The 18,323-nt window shown below is 44.7% G+C and overlaps 1 protein-coding gene across 2 annotated transcripts; it reads right to left on the bottom strand.

The window, feature by feature from the left end:
• Positions 1-1,290: 1,290 nt before the first annotated feature.
• Positions 1,291-13,447, bottom strand: mfsd1 (major facilitator superfamily domain containing 1). Of its 2 annotated transcripts, XM_046315204.1 has the most exons (16): positions 13,227-13,444; positions 12,944-12,996; positions 12,377-12,489; positions 11,725-11,767; positions 10,930-10,997; positions 10,722-10,830; positions 10,502-10,604; positions 8,377-8,475; positions 7,754-7,865; positions 6,993-7,049; positions 5,449-5,605; positions 5,022-5,119; positions 4,724-4,836; positions 4,589-4,636; positions 4,360-4,420; positions 1,291-3,404 (listed from the first exon to the last, which is right to left on the bottom strand). In XM_046315204.1, exons 1-16 carry the CDS (start codon positions 13,387-13,389, stop codon positions 3,401-3,403), a joined length of 1,401 nt encoding a protein of 466 aa, XP_046171160.1. In that variant the 5' UTR covers positions 13,390-13,444; the 3' UTR covers positions 1,291-3,400. The 2 variants fall into 2 exon arrangements, with proteins under 2 accessions (XP_046171160.1, XP_046171161.1); XM_046315205.1 differs by lacking the exon at positions 1,291-3,404 and having other exon boundaries at positions 4,356-4,420; positions 13,227-13,447.
• Between the last annotated feature and the right edge of the window lie 4,876 nt (positions 13,448-18,323).

Below are 18,323 nucleotides of genomic sequence, written 5' to 3'. Positions count from 1 at the left end.
TTCAACAAAGTACTGAGTAAAGGATCTGAATACTTAAGGCAATGTGATATTTCATTTTTTATTTGTAATACATAAAACAAAAAAATTTTTTAAAGGTTTTTGATTTGTCATTATGGGGCATTGTGTGTCGATTTATGAGGGGCAAAAAACAATTTAATAAACGTTATAAGGCTGTAACCTAACAAAATGTTGAAAAACTCAAGGGGTCTGAATACTTTCCGAAGGCAGTGTATATATACAGTACTAGTCAAACGTTTGGACACCTACTTATTCAAGGGGTTTTCTTTTTTAAATTATTTTCTATATTGTAGAATAATAGTGAAGACAAACTATGTTTAACACTTTTTTTGGTTGCTACATGATTCCATGTGTTATTTCATAGTTTTTGATGTCTTCGCTATTATTCTACAATATAGTAAAAATAAAAACTCTTGAATGAGCAGGTGTGTCCAAAATTTTGACTGTTACTAATATATATATATATATATATACTGTATATGCAACAATTTCACTGAGTTACAGTTCATATAAAGAAATCAGTCAATTTAAATAAATGTATTAGGCCCTAACCTATGCATTTCACCCGACTGGGCAGAGGTGCAGCCAATCAGAATGAGTTTTTCCACACAAAAGGGCTTTATTACAGACAGAAATACCCCTCAATTTCATCAGCTGTCTGGGTGGCTGGTCTCAGACCATCCTGCAGGTGAAGAATCCGGATGTGGAGGTCCTGGGCAGGTGTGGTTACACGTGGTCTGCGGTTGTGAGGCCAGTTGGATATACTGTCAAATTCTCCAAAACTATGTTGGAGATGACTTATGGTAGAGGAATTAACATTCAATTATCAGCTCATGAAACATGGGACCAACACTTTACATGTTGGGAAGGGATATTTTTTTCTCACAAAAGTAATCCTGTATTAGCGGACTGACATAAACCTCCCCCAAACGATTCCTGCAGCTATGGACAGGCTGGGTTTAGATGTCGAGGGGGTTAAGTGCAGAGTAGGCCGCATTGCTTCAGTACACTCCTGCCAGTGAAGACAGGTGGCTACAGTACTGATCTGGGATCTGGAGGAAGGAGAAGGGAATTTAGCATCTATGTGTGTAAAGTGTGTGTGTGTGTGGGGGGGGGGGGGGGGGGTAGCAGTTGCGCAGGCCAAAAGCAGACATGGGCCTGAGTTTGGCCAGTTTCTCCTCAGTCTGCTGACTGACCCTCTGACTCCTCTCAACCCGACATGGACAGCAGTGGCAGTGGAATAATCATCATGGTGAAAATAATTCAAATGGGTCTGTTTTTACAAACTTTTATTTGCCGTCCTGAGACAATACTGTTGTATATAAAAGTCAATTTGATCTGACAGAATGACAATCAGATCTGGCAAGGACACAATGGCCTGATGTTATTTAACAACCACAGTGAACATCAGCTATGTAACAAGAACATCCGCTTGTTTTAGTTATTTTTTTAAACCAAATTGTCATTAAATGTGTAATATTCTAACTGTGGCGATTTAAAATTACGACAAGTATATTATGAAATGTAAGACTACACATGGTACCTCGAGGCCAGGGGGCTCTAACCCTGTTCCTGAAGCACTATCGTCCTGTAGGTTCACTCCAACCCTAATACAGCACAGACGATTCTAACAATTAGCTGGTTGATAAGCTGAACCAGGTTAGTTACAACTGGGGTTGGAGTGAAAACCTACAGGAGCGTTGTTCTCCAGGAACAGGGTTGGAGCCCCGTGCTCTAGGCAGTAGTACCCATAGAACATGTTATTTAGAGCTGGGGTTGGAGTGAAAACCTACAGGAGGGTTGTTCTCCAGGAACAGGGTTGGAGCCCTGTGCTCTAGGCAGTTCTAGGCAATAGAACATTTTATTTAGAGCTGTTAGACATTTGTTAGTTCAACTCAAAAACAGACAGCACTCTTAGTGAAATTTACACAGCCTATTCTACAGCTAAGACAAACAAACAGCCATCACAACTTCAATGGTATATGGATAGGCTTCCTCTACCACAATAATTTGACCTAATACTATGCTACGACAGGCCACTTGGTTCAAGCTCAGGTTGTCCTGCAGAAAACTGTCTCAGGATTAAAGACTGAAGAGATCCTTCATTACAATAGAAAAAAACTATCAAAAGTGATTTTGTCATTAGAATGATCATTTGATTTAGTGGTTTTCAACATATGAAAGTATCTCTTGGCAATTTCCTGAGAATAATCAATCAACATCAACAAAACAAAGTATTTATCCTTTCATTCAGTTGTACAGCAGGGGTTTCCACCCAATTGCCAATGTTATAGTATTGTTAAAAGTCCTCCTTCATACACATAAGCCAGGTCATTTTCTCAAAGGTCAATGTAAAACTGCTGCTTTCAAAATGTGGTGTTATTTTTGTACATTGGGTGAAATGAAATATAAAATGTTTCCCTTTAAAATTCCTTTATCACTTTGAAAGCCTTGACGGTGTGACAGTGTGACGTTTTACGAGCCTCTATGACCAGCCAGGAGCAAAGAAAAGAATTAATGAAGGAACAGCGCTATAAAGAACTAAACCCAATGCCGATTCTGAAATCCTCCAGGATAAATCTGTCAAACTAGATCATGTGTATATGATTACTGTTCAGAATGACCTCACGCTATACAAAAGCCGGGAAAGGAGATTGGTTGGTTTTGTGTTCCCAATTTGATGACATTTTCGTCATGATGATTATACATTTATGGGCGTATTAGAAGTTAAGCACACCAACTGCTTGTTTTGATAATCAAAAACTTGGAAGTGAAAATGTAAAATACTTCTCTGATCAATATTCCTTTTTCAAAACATACATAACATTGATAGACAATCGAAGTACTTTCTAACATCCTGGTTTTAGAGAAAGATGCTTAAAAGATGAAGAAATCTAACCATTTCACCTCTTATGGTGTGGGTGACTTTACTAAGCAAAAAGACATATCTGGATGTGGGTTATCGGTGAATAACTTTACATGTCTGAAGTAAAAGTCACTCAGCCTGGAGTCTTGTTCTAGACATTTATAAACCTTTTAAACAGTGCTTTCTGGTGCCCCACTCTACTGACATTAAAGTATGATTGGTGTGAGGTTTGAGGTTCCAAAGCATGCACACAACACCAATCAGTCATTAGCCAGCCCTTGACACAGCCACTGGAGGGAGCAGTCAGAGAGACGAGGCGGCGGCGTTGGTATGTGATGTCAGAGCAGAGGGGTCAGCATCTGAGCTGTGATGGGTCAGTATGTTGCTGGGAGGGGTCAGTGACAATGCAAGACTGGAGAAGTGAGTAGTGCAGACACGCCCCCTAGCAGGTGATTGACAGCTGTGGTCATGTCCGTGCAGCCAGCTGGTACAGAGGGCCCAGGACTGTGTGACCGCTCACCTGGAAAACAGTACAAGACAGGGCCAATGCATTAGTCTGGGATACTCAGCACACAGCCAGACACAGACCATCTAGAACCATAAATCTGGTCCTTCTCTACTGCCCTTGTTGAGAAGTGAAACAGCTTCATACTGTTTTTCACATCTGCATGGGCAAGTAAACAAGGGCAGAGGGAAAGGGACAATGTGTTGGAGAGGAATTGGGCTGAGGAGTGACACTACACACACGAGCAGAAGCAGGTTGGACAACACATGGGCCACACCCAGGAACAGTGTATGCCGACTTAGGAGAGCCAGAACTGGTTAAGGAGCATGAAAACATTATGCAGATTGTCTATATCAAGAGTTGCTCAAAGTCTAAATCTATTTTACTTAATCCAGAGCGGTCAAATGATATACTACGCTTGCACATGTTTATTCAGAATGTTAACTACAAACCTGAAATGTTTTCATTAAACCCACTTGGGATCATATATGGTAGAGCTTCTCTTACAACTATCTCTGAGCATTCAGATAAGGTGAGAGAGGTTGGGAACCCTAGTGAAGAATATCACAGTTGCAGGCTTTTCTTTTTAGTTCAGCACCAGTTGGATGTTTAATAATAGATTGATAATAGGTCCTTGCCTTCCTCATGAGTGGGTTGAGAACCTAACGTTCAGTGGCTCTTGTCTATTGAGTGCTTCTACACCTGCATTGCTTGCTGTTTGGGGTTTTAGGCTGGGTTTCTGTACAGCACTTTGAGATATCAGCTGATGTACGAAGGGCTTTATAAATACATTTGATTTGATAGCAGGGCAGAAAGGACGGTATCTGTGTAGACTATTCAGGATAGGAAGCCGGGTCAAAACACACAGTCACACACACATTTGCATATATGGCTATATAAATACATTTGATTTGATTTGAGTGTGAGAGGAGGAGAGGGGGGAGAAAGGTGAAAGGTCATGGACACTCACTCTGAATTGGAGTCCTTCAGGAGTTTGGCCCTGGCAGAGGCTGAGAGGTTCAGATCTCCTCCTGAAGAGAGAGAGTGGCAGGGAGAGGAAAAGAGGGAGAAGGACAGAAAGAGAAAGGGTGGGAGAGAGAATGGGAGAGGAATATTAGTGATGATATCATAAGGCACACTCCACTGTGAGTGGTTTAATGGTGTCAGGGGGGCAGGAGGCCCGCTCCCAGCTCTCTTACCTCGTAGATAATCAACAAAGTACAGCATCACTACCGCGATCAGCGCCACTGAGAGAGAGAGAGAGAGAGACATTTATTGGTTGACTCAACACACACACACACACGTTACTCACAGCAGACACACACGTTACTCACAGCAGACACAGGCGGTGAAGAAGACCTCCAGGAAGAGGTATCCCCTGTTGTCCAGAATAGATCCTGCTGCCATGGAGATCAGAGCCAGGCCCAGGTTCTGGATGGACTGCATGCTGGGAGGTAGGAAGGCCATGCGTCATCATCAACAACAGCAGCATCACCACCACCGTCATCATCAACAATAACTACAACAGCATCATCATCACAGTCACACATAATGGATAGAATGCAAACGCCTGTTGGTATGAAGCACTTCTCTCGTTACACAGAAAGGGTGGGTAGGAGCAGGTGTACTTACAAGCCATAGGCGGTCCCCAGCTGATGCTCTGGCACCACGAAGGCCACCATGGGCCACAGGGCACAGGCCAGCAGGGAGTAGGACAAACCCAACAGGGACTGGAGGACAAAGATACACAGTACCATTATCAACACCATTCACTATACCTGGTTACCCAGTCACAATACAACTCAATTACTATGTATAAACTAAATCTAAAATCTGACTTCATTCCTCTGGAAGCAGGATGTAATTGTCTTGCAGGACTAAACAAAAGCAACTGTTAAAGGACCCAGTGATCCAAGGTTGCGTCCAAATCTGGCCCACCGCTCATCACTGCATACACTAGGTTTCTAGTGAATTTCCTACTAAATGTCTCCAAGGTCATATTCTGCTGTGAACCACTCTGCGCCATTCTAACGGTAATAAAATGGAGAATGGTCATCACCATGGCGATCCAGGGGTTCCAGAAGGTGAAGGCGAGCATCATGTGGGCTATGAGTGTCGTGACGACGGCACACAGCACCCAGATCACGTTCTTCCCTGTCCTGTCCACCATGAAGCCCAACACAGGAGAGGCTGGGGCTGAGATGATGTACACAATACTGGGAGAGGGGACACGGAGGGAGAGGGTGGAGAGAGGGGACACGGAGGGAGAGAGTGGAGAGAGGGGACACGGAGGGAGAGGGTGGAGAGAGGGGACACGGAGGGAGAGGTGGAGAGAGGGGACACGGAGGGAGAGGGTGGAGAGAGGTGACACGGAGGGAGAGGGTGGAGAGAGGTGACACGGAGGGAGAGGGTGGAGAGGGACACAGAGGGAGAGGGTGGAGAGGGGACACGGAGGGAGAGGGTGGAGAGGGTAGAGAGAGGGGACACGGAGGGAGAGGGTGGAGAGAGGGGACACGGAGGGAGAGGGTGTAGAGGGTAGAGAGAGGGGACACGGAGGGAGAGGGTGGAGAGAGGGGACACAGAGGGAGAGGGGGACGGAGGGTAGAGAGGGGACAGGGTGGGAGAGGGGAGAGGGTGGAGGGTGGAGAGGGGACACAGAGGGAGAGGGTGGAGAGAGGGGACACAGAGGGAGAGGGTGGAGAGAGGGGACACAGAGGGAGAGGGTGGAGAGAGGGGACACAGAGGGAGAGGGTGGAGAGAGGGGACACAGAGGGAGAGGGTGGGAGAGGGGACACAGAGGGAGAGGGTGGAGAGAGGGGACACAGAGGGAGAGGGTGGAGAGAGGGGACACAGAGGGGAGGTGGAAGGGGGACACAGAGGGAGAGGGTGGAGAGAGGGGACACAGAGGGAGAGGATGGAGAGAGGGGACACAGAGGGGAGGGGGAGAGGGGGACACAGAGGGAGAGGGTGGAGAGGGGACACGGAGGGAGAGGGTGGAGAGAGGGGACACGGAGGGAGAGGGTGAGAGGGGACACGGAGGGAGAGAGAGAGGGGACACGGAGGGAGAGGGTGGAGAGAGGGGACACAGAGGGAGAGGGTGGAGAGAGGGGACACAGAGGGAGAGGGTGGAGAGAGGGGACACAGAGGGAGAGGGTGGAGAGAGGGGACACAGAGGGAGAGGGTGGAGAGAGGGGACACGGAGGGAGAGGGTAGAGAGAGGGGACACGGAGGGGGAGAGAGGGGACGGACGGAGGGAGAGGGGACACGGAGGGAGGGAGAGGGGACACGGAGGGAGAGGGGACACGGAGGGAGAGGGTGTAGAGGGTAGAGAGAGGGGACACGGAGGGAGAGGGTGGAGAGAGGGGACACGGAGGGAGAGGGTGGAGAGAGGGGACATGGAGGGAGAGATAGTGATTGTGTTTAGAAGGGTGGCAGAGACACAGTTACAATGTGTTGTGACGGTTCATAGTCTGAGGTGAGATGAGAGCTAAAACAAACCTCATTTGAAGAACTCCTCACAAAAAGTTGAGTGGCACATCCTCACTCTGTCCAAATTATTAGTTACTCCGGCATCTCAGACTAGGGTAAAGAGTTGTGTGTTACCTGTTAATTGCTCTTGCTTCTTGAGGTGAGAAGTTGAACTTTTCAATGAAGAAAACCCTGCAAGGGAAGACCGACAGAGGTGAGAAGAACAGTCCGTCACACCAGACCAGAGTGGTACGGTGTATGTCCATACTATCACTGCAAGATATCCCACCACCACATTAAGCACATCCCAGTTCTATAGGAATTCATTACAACTCAACACAGAGGAATGTGCTCTTTACGCTGCTATACAGAGCCTTTGGGAGCAATTGACAGTTCCTCAGAGTGCTTTAGCACACAAGCACATGCGCGGACACACACACCAATCACCCACCATCCCTTCCAGCCAGCTACCAAGTAGAGTTGCACCTGATCCACACATTGGTGAACCGCAGAACATGGTATTGAACAGGCTCCAGCAGCCATATCCCTCTCCCCCTGTCCCCCCATATCTCCCCCCCCCCCCCATATCTCTCTCTGCATCTCTCTCTCCCTAGTACTCTCTTTCCTACCCACTCAGGGGGTTAGATTACATGGTCTCTAACAGTTAATTATTTAAAATCAGCTTGGGAACAAAACATTATTCCAAAAGAGTTCATTATATTATATTCACTCAAGGTATTTTACATGATGGAGAATAGACATTGCGTTTGAGGGGACAGGCATGAACAAGTGGCAAAACATAATCCCTGATCTACAATCACCTTGCAGCCCAAATAACTACTTGTGATAAAGCTGACTGATAAGACATGATGACTGATGGTTCGTGTGCTACTCACTGTCCCAGTCCAATGAAAGGGAAGATGGCCACGTAGTAGCCCACACAGATGATGAAGATGAGCCACAGTGGGAAGGGGAAGTCCTTCACATCAGTCAGCTTGATCACTTCCCCTACACACACACACAAAACACACACACAAAACACATGTTCAACACACAGAGCCAGTCTTGGCTAAAGCATCCCCTTGGGAAAGGAGTGTGACAGGCAGGCAATAACCCACAGGAAGTAGTACTATGACCCGTGACCTCCGCCCCTGTCACACTAAAGCCAGCCCAGGGAAGCGCTGAGCACGGTAGAAACACAGGCTAACTTCCCAATAATCAATTCTGACAAGATTACATGCAACACAATGGGGAGTTTGATGTTTCCCAGTTGATAGAGCTCCTTAAATCAACTAAATTCATCAAGGCAAAATGAGATTGGCTAATAGTGACAGGTAAACAGAAGGAACCTACCCTCTACCACAGTCCTCCTCACACCAACATTGTCAGAATACAGTGGACATGATAACCATAGCACATAGATAATGACCATCATCCCAGTCAATGCCATTATCCTGTGTAGTTCAGCTCTGATTGGGACACACATCGGAGGCAGTCACTGACTGCCGTGTTAGCTCACCGGTCGCTCCCTGTTCCTTGTTGAGGATCCTCTCAGCCCTCTTGTCTAGGTAGCCCAACACCAGAGCACAGACCAGAGAGAATATACATGTCGCCCCAGCTGGAGAAGGAGAGAGAGATGGAGAGCACAAGCAAGAGAGAGAAAGGGTGAGGGGGGGATAAAGGAGAGCCAGGAAAATCATTACATCAGCTATGAACAGGTAGGTGTGGCTCATGAACCTACAGCAGTACAATAGGGTAAGTTCTCAGAAGAGCCTGCCAAGGATCTTTAAAGCCCCGTCTAGTTCAGTCTAAATAAGCATCACTGCTTCCTTTAGGACCAACAGTCAGAGTAATTAGATTAAAAAGTAGCTCAAAAAGTTTTACTTTAGATCTTGTGTCGAGAGCGATTGTCGGAATGCTTTTGATTTCTTGGGGGTAATCGAAGAGCTCTACATCACACTCCCTCACATCACATCACATCACACTCCCTCACATCACCTGCTCTACAGTAGAGGGGTTTGTAAGTATGTGGCAAAATCCAGTAGGCTTTGAATTAACAGTAGGATATGGACATATTAGACCCATCTCACAGGCTTAATGTTCATCTGTAGTTTCTGTAAAGCATCAGCACATATCTACTGGGGCTCCATTATTCCATTCTAATGTTACAGGACTGTATGGTTAAGTCCTGCTGGAGAGAACACAGACTGCTGGGCTCCTCTTATTCCCGTGGAGCGAGTGAGGACACCCACCATGAAAGGAGAAGTGAAAAGAGAAGTGAGGCGGAGCATCACGAAACTGAAACCTCCATCACGTGATTCATCAGACAAATGACAGGGGGGGGGGTTCCTCTCCCTCCCCCTCTGTCTGTACTGAGATTAGAGAGCATTTGTAATAGAAGTGGTATGGTGTTGCAGGCAGGGCTGTCTGGGCTGGAGATGTAACCTGAGGCTCAATGTAGACAGTAGGCCTGGGAATTTAGCTCACTCCCCCTCCTGATCAAATGTGGACACGAAACTCACTCACACACACAAAGGGTGGTTCTGTATTATGTCATGTTATATGTGGATCCTAATAAAATATTAAGCACACACACGTGATGCACGTGTTGACTCATAACCCGCAGTCCCTGCGGTTATATCAGCGGGGCGGGTGGGTTTAGGTTCATTCAATATAGTGTGGATGAAGGGCGGGTGGAATGAAGAGAAACAATGTTTTTTTTAAATACATAAATGTATAATTCTGGTAGTCTCACCACCATGAACAGAGGATCTCAGCAAAGGTAACTTTTTATAATAATAATTAGTATTACTATGCCTAGTCTTATTAAATATTCACTTTACAGTTGGAAATGCAAGCAACTAATCCGCAAAGAGACCAAGATTTAACTTCACGGACTGGGAGGACGAGAGATGCCGAAGAGATCGACGAAATCCAAAGGTACAAAGCACTCACTTTTCCCTGGAGGATTGTGTGGAGGAAAGTTTGCTTGCTTTCTGGGAGAACCAGGAGTGTACCTTGCCTCAACTCTGGTCTCTTGCAAAGATAATTCTCTGCATTCCAGCATCAAGCACAGAGTGAATGCGCCTTCAGCACTGCTGGGCGCGTTATTGAAACCAGACGCAACAGACTGAAACCCGGCACAGCGAACGCTATTCTGTTTCTTAAATTAACAGTGCTGCAAAAAAAAGCAAGACAAAGTAGGCAATTATAGCCTCCTAACTGGTCAGTGGGTACTTTCATTTTCTAAACTTTGTTGTGTTGTAGCCAATTGATTTTTGAAGCCATTTTTTTTTCCCCCATTCATTTTTTTATTTTATTAATTCATATACCGGTATAGGATATTAGCCCACACAGGCGGTCAGCCTACAAGATGTCCATTTATTGTTTCCTTTCAGTAAAACAATAGGCTACTGTTCAATAAGTGCAATCCTTTTAAAATGCTCAAGAGAAATGTAATGGTTCAATAAAGTGTGTAAGACAAAAATATATAGAGATTTTTGAAATTTGCTGGTTGGGGTCAGGTGTGGGGCTCAGATTTTCACATAGTAACCCATCCGCAGTCGCTCTACTATCAATTGCTGGTGGGTGCGGGTGAACAAACAGCCGACCCCCACATCACTAAACACATACACTTAACTCACCGATCATGAGCGAGACTCCCAGAGTGGTGTGTCCTGTGGAGCCGACCAGGTCAGCGACACGGTTGTACACCCAGCCCATGATGTTCATGTTGACAGTGCTACCCTGAGGGACAGGAGACAAGCCAACACTCCCTGATCAGCCACAGAAATAAAGCCTTAAGTATGTGCTTCTTTATCTATCTATATAGGGCGTTATATTTAGCTTCTAGCATGTTCTTACCAGCCTGGCCATGCTGAGCTGAAGACCAAACACCAAGTTGAGTTCCTTCCCCTTGAACCAGTTCACTGCATAAGTGTTCTGGGCCACAGCAAGCGACTCACCTCCAATCCTACCCAGAGAGAGAGAGCACTTAGTTAGGGGGAGAGAAGTGGCTTGGAGCTGTAGCAAGGACTAGCTCAGTGACAAAATAGTCTAAAATACATCTTACCCAAACACAAAGCGTCCAATCTCCATTAACCAGAATAGATCTAGAAGTGCCCCTACAGCAACTATAACCTGTGGAAATACACAGTGGTGGAAAAAGTACTCAATGGTCAGTCATACTTTAATAAAAGTAAAGTTAACTAAATAGAAGATGGCTCAGTAAAGGTCACCCAGTAAAATCCTACTTGACTAAAAAAAGTATAAAAGTATCTGGTTTGAAATGTACTTAAGTACAGTGGGGGATAAAACAGTCAATTGTCATACTGGAGTAAAAGTCTAAGTAAATGCTCTACATCAAATTCCTTACATTACGCAAACCAGATGGAACGATTTTCTTGTTGTTATCTACGGACAGCCAACTCTCACATAATGACAAAGTATTTGTGTTTAGTGAGTCCGCCAGATCAGAGACAGTAGAGATGATAACGCGTTATATTGATAGGTGTGTGAATGGGACCATATTGCGGTCCTGCCTGAGCATTTCAAATGTAAACAAATACTTTTGGGTGTCAGTGAAAATGTGTGGGAGTAAAAAGTACATATTCTCTCTGGGAATGTAGTGAAGTACAAGTAAAAACCATGGGGTATTGTGTGTAGATTAATGGAGGGGAAAAAAAACTATTTAATCCATTTTAGAATAAATTTGTAACATAACAAAATGTAGAAAAATTAAAAGGAGTCTGAATAATTTCTGAATTCACTCTAGATTACCACTGGAAATAGATCAATTGCATTTGTACGACACATTTTGTAGAAGAGCAGCTCTCAAACACATCTCCAGCATGTGGTGTGCACCTACCTGTCCAACGCAGACAAACAGGGCAAAGATTATCGTTCCTAGCCTACCAGAAGAGGAGAAGCACAGTGACAGAAACTATGTTTACATGGGGATCATTTGAAGTGAATATAAACATGTTAGTCACAATGTTATCTCTCCTTGTGTTGCTGGAGATGACAGCCCTAGTTCATTATGGATTCAGATTAACCCTCCATACACAATTACCCCTGCATCTGTTGTTGTCAGAGGTTCATGGTGAGACTGGAGATTTCCTACTAACACACTGGCAGACAAACACTACCCATATTACAGTAGGTACACAGGCTGTATTGGCCATGGAGGACAGTGTGGGGAATAACACACCTACAACCAGCATCCACACACCAGGGTGATTACAGAATCCGAAAACAGATTATACAAATGTGATGTAAAAAGGATCCTAGGGTATAAATCTCAAAGTATGTATTGTACACATACAGTTTCTGCTCCGAGAAGCACAGCACTATGCATGCGTTATGTGACTGTAACCAGGTAGTCACTGGACGCAAGAGGTTAAATACCATGTCCGCGCCAGTACAAGACAGTTATCCTTGGATGGCGATAACCAAGTATTCCATCATGTAGGGAACAGGTGTCAGTACAGTAGTGTTTAAGTAGTAACCTGTGGTCCTACCTGATGCCAAAGACCCTGTCGAGCAGGAAGCCCCCCAGGAAACAGAGCACCACGTTGGGCCAGGAGTACCAGGCATAGAGCTGCATGAACATGGACGTGTTGAGCTTCATGTCCTGGTGCAGACCAGAGAGGACAGAGAATGTCAGTGCATTGGTGGCCCAAATTACTAGAAAGGTCTCTTTAAGAAAGCAAAACAAAGGCAAAGAAAAAACACCAATATGAACTGAGAGTGCACGGACCAACCATACACTAACTGGTATGACCTGATATTCGTCTGTTGTTTACAGTATTAGAAAACCTTTGAGCACGATGACGAGAGAGAAAGGTAGCTGTGCTAGTTCTAATGGGCCATTTCCTGGTGACACACTGCTTTGTTTCACTTATCAGCAGGCTTACAACATCATGGTGGTGTCATGAAGAGTCAGACATCCATATAACTCGAATGTGTCCATAGAGTTAGAATAACTACAATAACTATAGTCATTTCCCATACTGAAGCATGCTAGGCTACAATGACGACAGAGTGACATGTTGTGACAGACGGACACTTCAGTCGTCCTTCCTCACCTGTATGACTTGAGTCTGCAAAGCAGCGGGGTTATCATAACAGAAGTAACTTCCTGAAACAAAGTAACGCTGTCAGTGGGTAGAATTGATACATCAAAGTGCTGATACTGTACATTCTAAACCAGCTCGTATTTGATTGACAGTCATAGAAGGCTACATCATTGTGAAAGATAATCAAAGTCTGACATCCAAAAGCAATTAGTCTGATAGTCAGTTAGCTGAATGAAGCCTAAACTCTCTCCAAAGAATTTGGTTGGAATTTGGTTGGAACCGCCCTGCTCACCGAATCCCAGAAAGCACATAAAAAGCAGGACGAAAATGCGGTGAGGCAGCCGCCTCGGGTCACAGAGCGCGGACATCGGTCTAACCGGTCCGCTTTCATTTCTGGGACCTGAAGACGAGATATCCCCTTCATCGTCCAAAAGGTTCTGTCGCTCTTCCGCCATCTTCGTCTGTGTTTTGGAAAGGAAGGAAAAATAATAATACGGCGCAGACAGTCATATGACATACACGTGACTCGTATCCGCTGAGCGCAGCAGTCAAAGGAGTGCAAAAGAGTTCAGCAACAAGCGAATGACCATAAAGGAGCAAAACGCTGATCTTTACATATTCCACTTTAGAATATTCAATACGATGGTGATTTCTAAGGCGGGTCATTCATATATTAGATAATTGAATGAAATTAATTAATTTGACAATATATATTTTTATTCAGATGAAGTCGGACGTTTTTCAACCACTCCACAAATTTCTTGATAACAAACTATAGTTTTGGCAAGTCGGTTAGGACATCTACTTTGTGCATGACACAAGTTATTTTTCCAACAATTGTTTACAGACAGATTATTTCACTTATAATTCACTGTATCACAGTTCCAGTGGGTCAGAAGTTTACATACACTAAATTGACTGTGCCTTTAAACAGCTTGGAAAATTCCAGATTATGATGTCATGGCTTCAGAAGCTTTTGATAGGCTAATTGACATCATTTGAGTCAATTGGCGGTGTACCTGTGGATGTATTTCAAGGCCTACCTTCAAACTCAGTGCCTCTTTGCTTGACATCATGGGAAAACAAATGGAATCAGCCAAGAACTCAGATTTTTTTTTTGTAGACCTCCATAAATCTGGTTCATCCTTGGGAGCAATTTCCAAACACCTGATGAACCACGTTCATCTGTACAAACAATAGTATGCAAGTATAAACACCATGGGACCACGCAGCCGTCATACCACTCTGGAAGGAGGCGCTTTCTGTCTCCTAGAGATGAACGTACTTTGTTGCGAAAAGTGCAAATCAAACCTAGAACAACAGCAAAGGACCTTGTGAAGATGCTGGAGGAAACTGGTACAAAAGTATCTATATCCACAGTAAAATGAGTCCGATATTGACATAACCTGAAAGGCTGCTCAGCAAGGAAGAAGCCACTGCTCCAAAAACCACCATAAAAGAAGCTAGACGATGGTTTGCAACTGCACATGGGGACAAAGATCGTACTTTTGGAGAAATGTCCTCTGGTCTGATGAAACAAAAATAGAACTGTTTGGCCATAATGACCATCGTTTGCAGGAAAAAGGGGGACGCTTGCAAGCCGAAGAATACCATCCCAACCGTGAAGCACTGTGGTGGCAGCATCATATTGTGGGGGTGCTTTGCTGCAGGACGGACTGGTGCTCTTCACAAAATAGATGGCATCTTGAGGAATTAAAATTATGTGAATATATTGAAGCAACATCTCAAGACATTAGTCAGGAAGTTAAAGCTTGGTCGCAAATGGGTCTTCCAAATGGACAATGACCTCAAGCATACTTCCAAAGTTGTGGCAAAATGGCATAAGGACAACAAAGTCAATGTATTGGAGTGGCCATCACAAAGCCCTGATCTTAATCCTATAGAAAATGTGTGGGCAGAACTGAAAAATCTTGTGCGAGCAAGGAGGCCTACAAACCTGACTCAGTTACACCAGCTCTGTCAGGAGGAATGGGCCAAAATTCACCCAACTTATTGTGGGAAGCTTGTGGAAGGCTAACCAAAATGGTTGATCCAAGCTAAACTATTTAAAGGCAATGCTATCAAATACTATTTGAGTGTATGTAAACTTCTGACCCACTGGGAATGTGATGAAAGAAATTAAAGCTGAAAGAAATCATTCTCTCGACTATTATTCTGACATTTCACATTCTTAAAATAAAGTGTTGATCCTATCTGACCTAAGACAGGGAATTTTTATTAGGGTTAAATGTCAGGAATTGTGAAAAACTGAGTTTAAATGTATTTGGCTAAGGTGTTTGTAAACTTCCAACTTCAACTGTGTATATAGTTTATATATATATATATAAACTAACACTGTATACTTATTTTTTGCATAACAATCATCTTTTCTTACTAGCACTGATTTTGCTGGTAGCTGCTTCATTTAAAAAAAAACTTGCAATGACTAATATATGGTTGTTTTTATCTACTTTCTTTGAATGTAAGTTGCTCTGGATAAGAGAGTCTGCTAAATTACCTAAATGTAAAAATCAATAGCTATATATAATTCATTCAAAATTAATAAAAATGTGCTGGCTAACATTAGCTAGCAAACAGTACACTTGAAATGAAACTACTTTCTGTCAAAATTAGAAATGTGTAATATCTGAAAATGTAGCTAGCTAGACTATCTGTAACATGGAATGACGCTGGAGAGACGAAGCAGGTACGGGGAGTAAAACGTTTAACGGACATGGAACGAGACTGGAACAGTGTCAGCAAACAGGTAGCACAAACAAAAGACAATCAATACAGCAGCAAGGGAACTGACAAATATAGGGGAGGAAACAAACAGATGATGAGTGAGTCCAGGTGAGTCCAGTATTGCAGATGCGCGTGACGAAGGAAGGCAGGTGTGCGTAATAGGTGATAGGAGTGATGCAGGGCAGCCTGTCGCCCTCAAGCGCCGGGTGGGGGGAACGGGAGCGGACATGACAGTACCCCCCCCCTCTTCAGGCATCACCCGGCATCCCACCTGGGTGAACCAGCTGAGACATGGGTGCTGGGCAAGCCGGTAGGGGTGTGGGAGCCTGGCGAGCCGGTCGAGGCATCGGAGCCTAACATCCGGCTTAGGAAAGACGCCTGTCAATCCCGCTGCAGAGAGGTAGCCCGACAATCCAGAGGAGCGTGAAGTGGGATGGAAACCTGCCGAGCCAACCGAGGGAACGAAACCTCTCGAGCCAGCCAGGGCGTGGATGCCCGAAGGGCTAGCTTAGGCAACCCCGGTTCCATCGGTGGCGGAATCCACCCCGACGTCACCAACAAAAACAACAATAAAACAAACTCCTGGACCGGCTGGGCAAACAAGAACTGACGATCCGGCTGAGGCCCGATGTGAGATGGGCGCCATCCAAGCCAACCAGGGCAAGGAAGCGTGGAAGCCCAACGAGCTGGCTAGGCACCCCCGGTTCGATCGGCGGCGTCACCATACCAACCGGAACGCCAATACTCCCCGATGCTTCGTATGTTGGCTGCTGTATTCTGTCACATGGAATGACACTGGAGAGACGAAGCAGGTACGGGAGTAAAATATTTCATAAAGAACGGACATGGAACGAGACAGGAACAGTGTCAGCAAACAGATAAAACAAACAAAAGACAATCAATACAGCAGCGGGGAAAAAAACAAGGGAACTGACAAATATAAAGGAGGAAATAAGCAGATGATGAGTGAGTCCAGGTGAGTCCAATACCGCAGATGCACGTGACGAGGGAAGCGGGTGTGCGTAATAGATGATAGGAGTGAGTGATGCAGGGCAGCCTGGCGTCCTGAAGCGCTAGAAAGTGGAGAGCATACACATAACGCCCACTCATTATCTCAGCCAGTCACAGCTAGTGGGAAGTTTTTCTGTGGCTAAACCAACCAGGCTCGTAATTTATTGTATTTGTATTTACAGATGGCATACAAGTTTGACATTAAGGCACATGAAAGTTCCCATGTTCGAGAAGGCATTTCTGACAAAAAAAAAACACATTTTGATAAAAACATATTTTTAAAGTTCAAACGGCTCCCCTGTGAAGTCCTGACTTACGACATACACCTAGTTCCCTGAATCGGGTCACAAATGATGACCCACACACATAAACACCATAATATAATTTGTCCTCTGATACACTCCTCCCCAACTATGAAGACAATTAAATTCAGATGATAAGTTATGACCAAATGATAAGGATTCAGAAATACAATAGACCTGATAAACTACACTCTTCAAAAAAAAAATGTTGCTTCTACATTCACTGGACCATGCAACTGTCATGGAGGTGTGAAACACACTCACGTGATGAGTAACCTTACCTGAGACTTGAGCACAGCGGGCTAACACAGTGTTGTGGTGTGACAGAGACACGGGTTTGAACCCAGCTAGTCACACAACCAATGACCATCTCCAAGGGCCAGCAAGGATGATCTGTTGTGGGATTGTTTCTGGTCAAATCTGCATAACATAAATCTATTTATTTTCATAAAGTGATTTTTCAAGAGGGGGAGGGGGTCAGTAACACATATTTAACCGTTGATTTAGGGAGCAGGATAGTGCAATAAATAAGAAGGTATGAATGAATACGTAAGGGTTTTCTTCTGGGGAAAGAGAGGCGGACCAAAATGCAGCGTGGTGGTTATTCATGTTTAATTTATAAAGACACTCTACATGAACAGACTGAACAAAACAAGAAAAGTGAAAACCTAAACAGTCCTATCTGGTGCAAACACAGAGACAGGAACAATCACCCACAAAACCCAACACAAAACAGGCTACCTAAATATGGTTCCCAATCAGAGACAATGACTAACACCTGCCTCTGATTGAGAACCATATCAGGCCAAACATAGAAATAGACAAACCAGACACACAACATAGAATGCCCACCCAGCTCACGTCCTGACCAACACTAAAACAAGGAAAACACATACGAACGATGGTCAGAACGTGACAGAATAAGCATGCGTTGGATTAGTTCAGGGCTGACCTGATTTGTTCCTTGATTACTAGGAGTGAGGAGCAGCTGAAAGGATGAGAGGCGGCTGGGCAAGTTTGTAGTGGATTGGATCATGGAAAACATGGATGGAACAGACTGGGCGATGACATTAGAAGCCACAGAGAGGGAGATATTAAATAAAACAAATGTAGATGGTAATGGTTGTTGACACGGGGACAGGCAAATCCTTTGTGGTCATTCAAACAGATGGGCAACCGTGGAAAAATAAGGGGAAGGAGGGATATGGGGAGGGTGCTAATAGCAGCTCTTCCAGTGATAAAAGAGGGTGTGTCTTTTTTTTGCAAATGAATGAACAGGCAGATAAGCACTGAGCCAGGCTTTGTAAAGGGTCTCAAAGGAGAGAGAGGCA

The sequence above is a fragment of the Oncorhynchus gorbuscha genome, linkage group LG19, assembly GCF_021184085.1.
Source record: "Oncorhynchus gorbuscha isolate QuinsamMale2020 ecotype Even-year linkage group LG19, OgorEven_v1.0, whole genome shotgun sequence".
In the NCBI taxonomy this organism is placed as follows: Eukaryota; Metazoa; Chordata; class Actinopteri; order Salmoniformes; family Salmonidae; genus Oncorhynchus; species Oncorhynchus gorbuscha.
The sequence above is the reverse complement of the archived record's forward strand: the minus strand, read 5'-3'. Positions and strand labels throughout refer to the sequence as shown.

What these genes read in the sequence shown, in the direction of transcription:
- mfsd1 (XM_046315205.1), bottom strand. Translation starts at nt 13,389, where the DNA reads ATGGCGGAAGAGCGACAGAACCTTTTGGACGATGAAGGGGATATCTCG. An exon ending in CAAGGAACAGGGAGCGACCG is followed by an intron (nt 7,866 to 8,376) that starts GTGAGCTAACAC and finishes GTGTGTGTGTAG; the next exon opens with GGGAAGTGATCAAGCTGACT. An exon ending in CCTTTCATTGGACTGGGACA is followed by an intron (nt 7,050 to 7,753) that starts GTGAGTAGCACA and finishes CTTCCCTTGCAG; the next exon opens with GGTTTTCTTCATTGAAAAGT.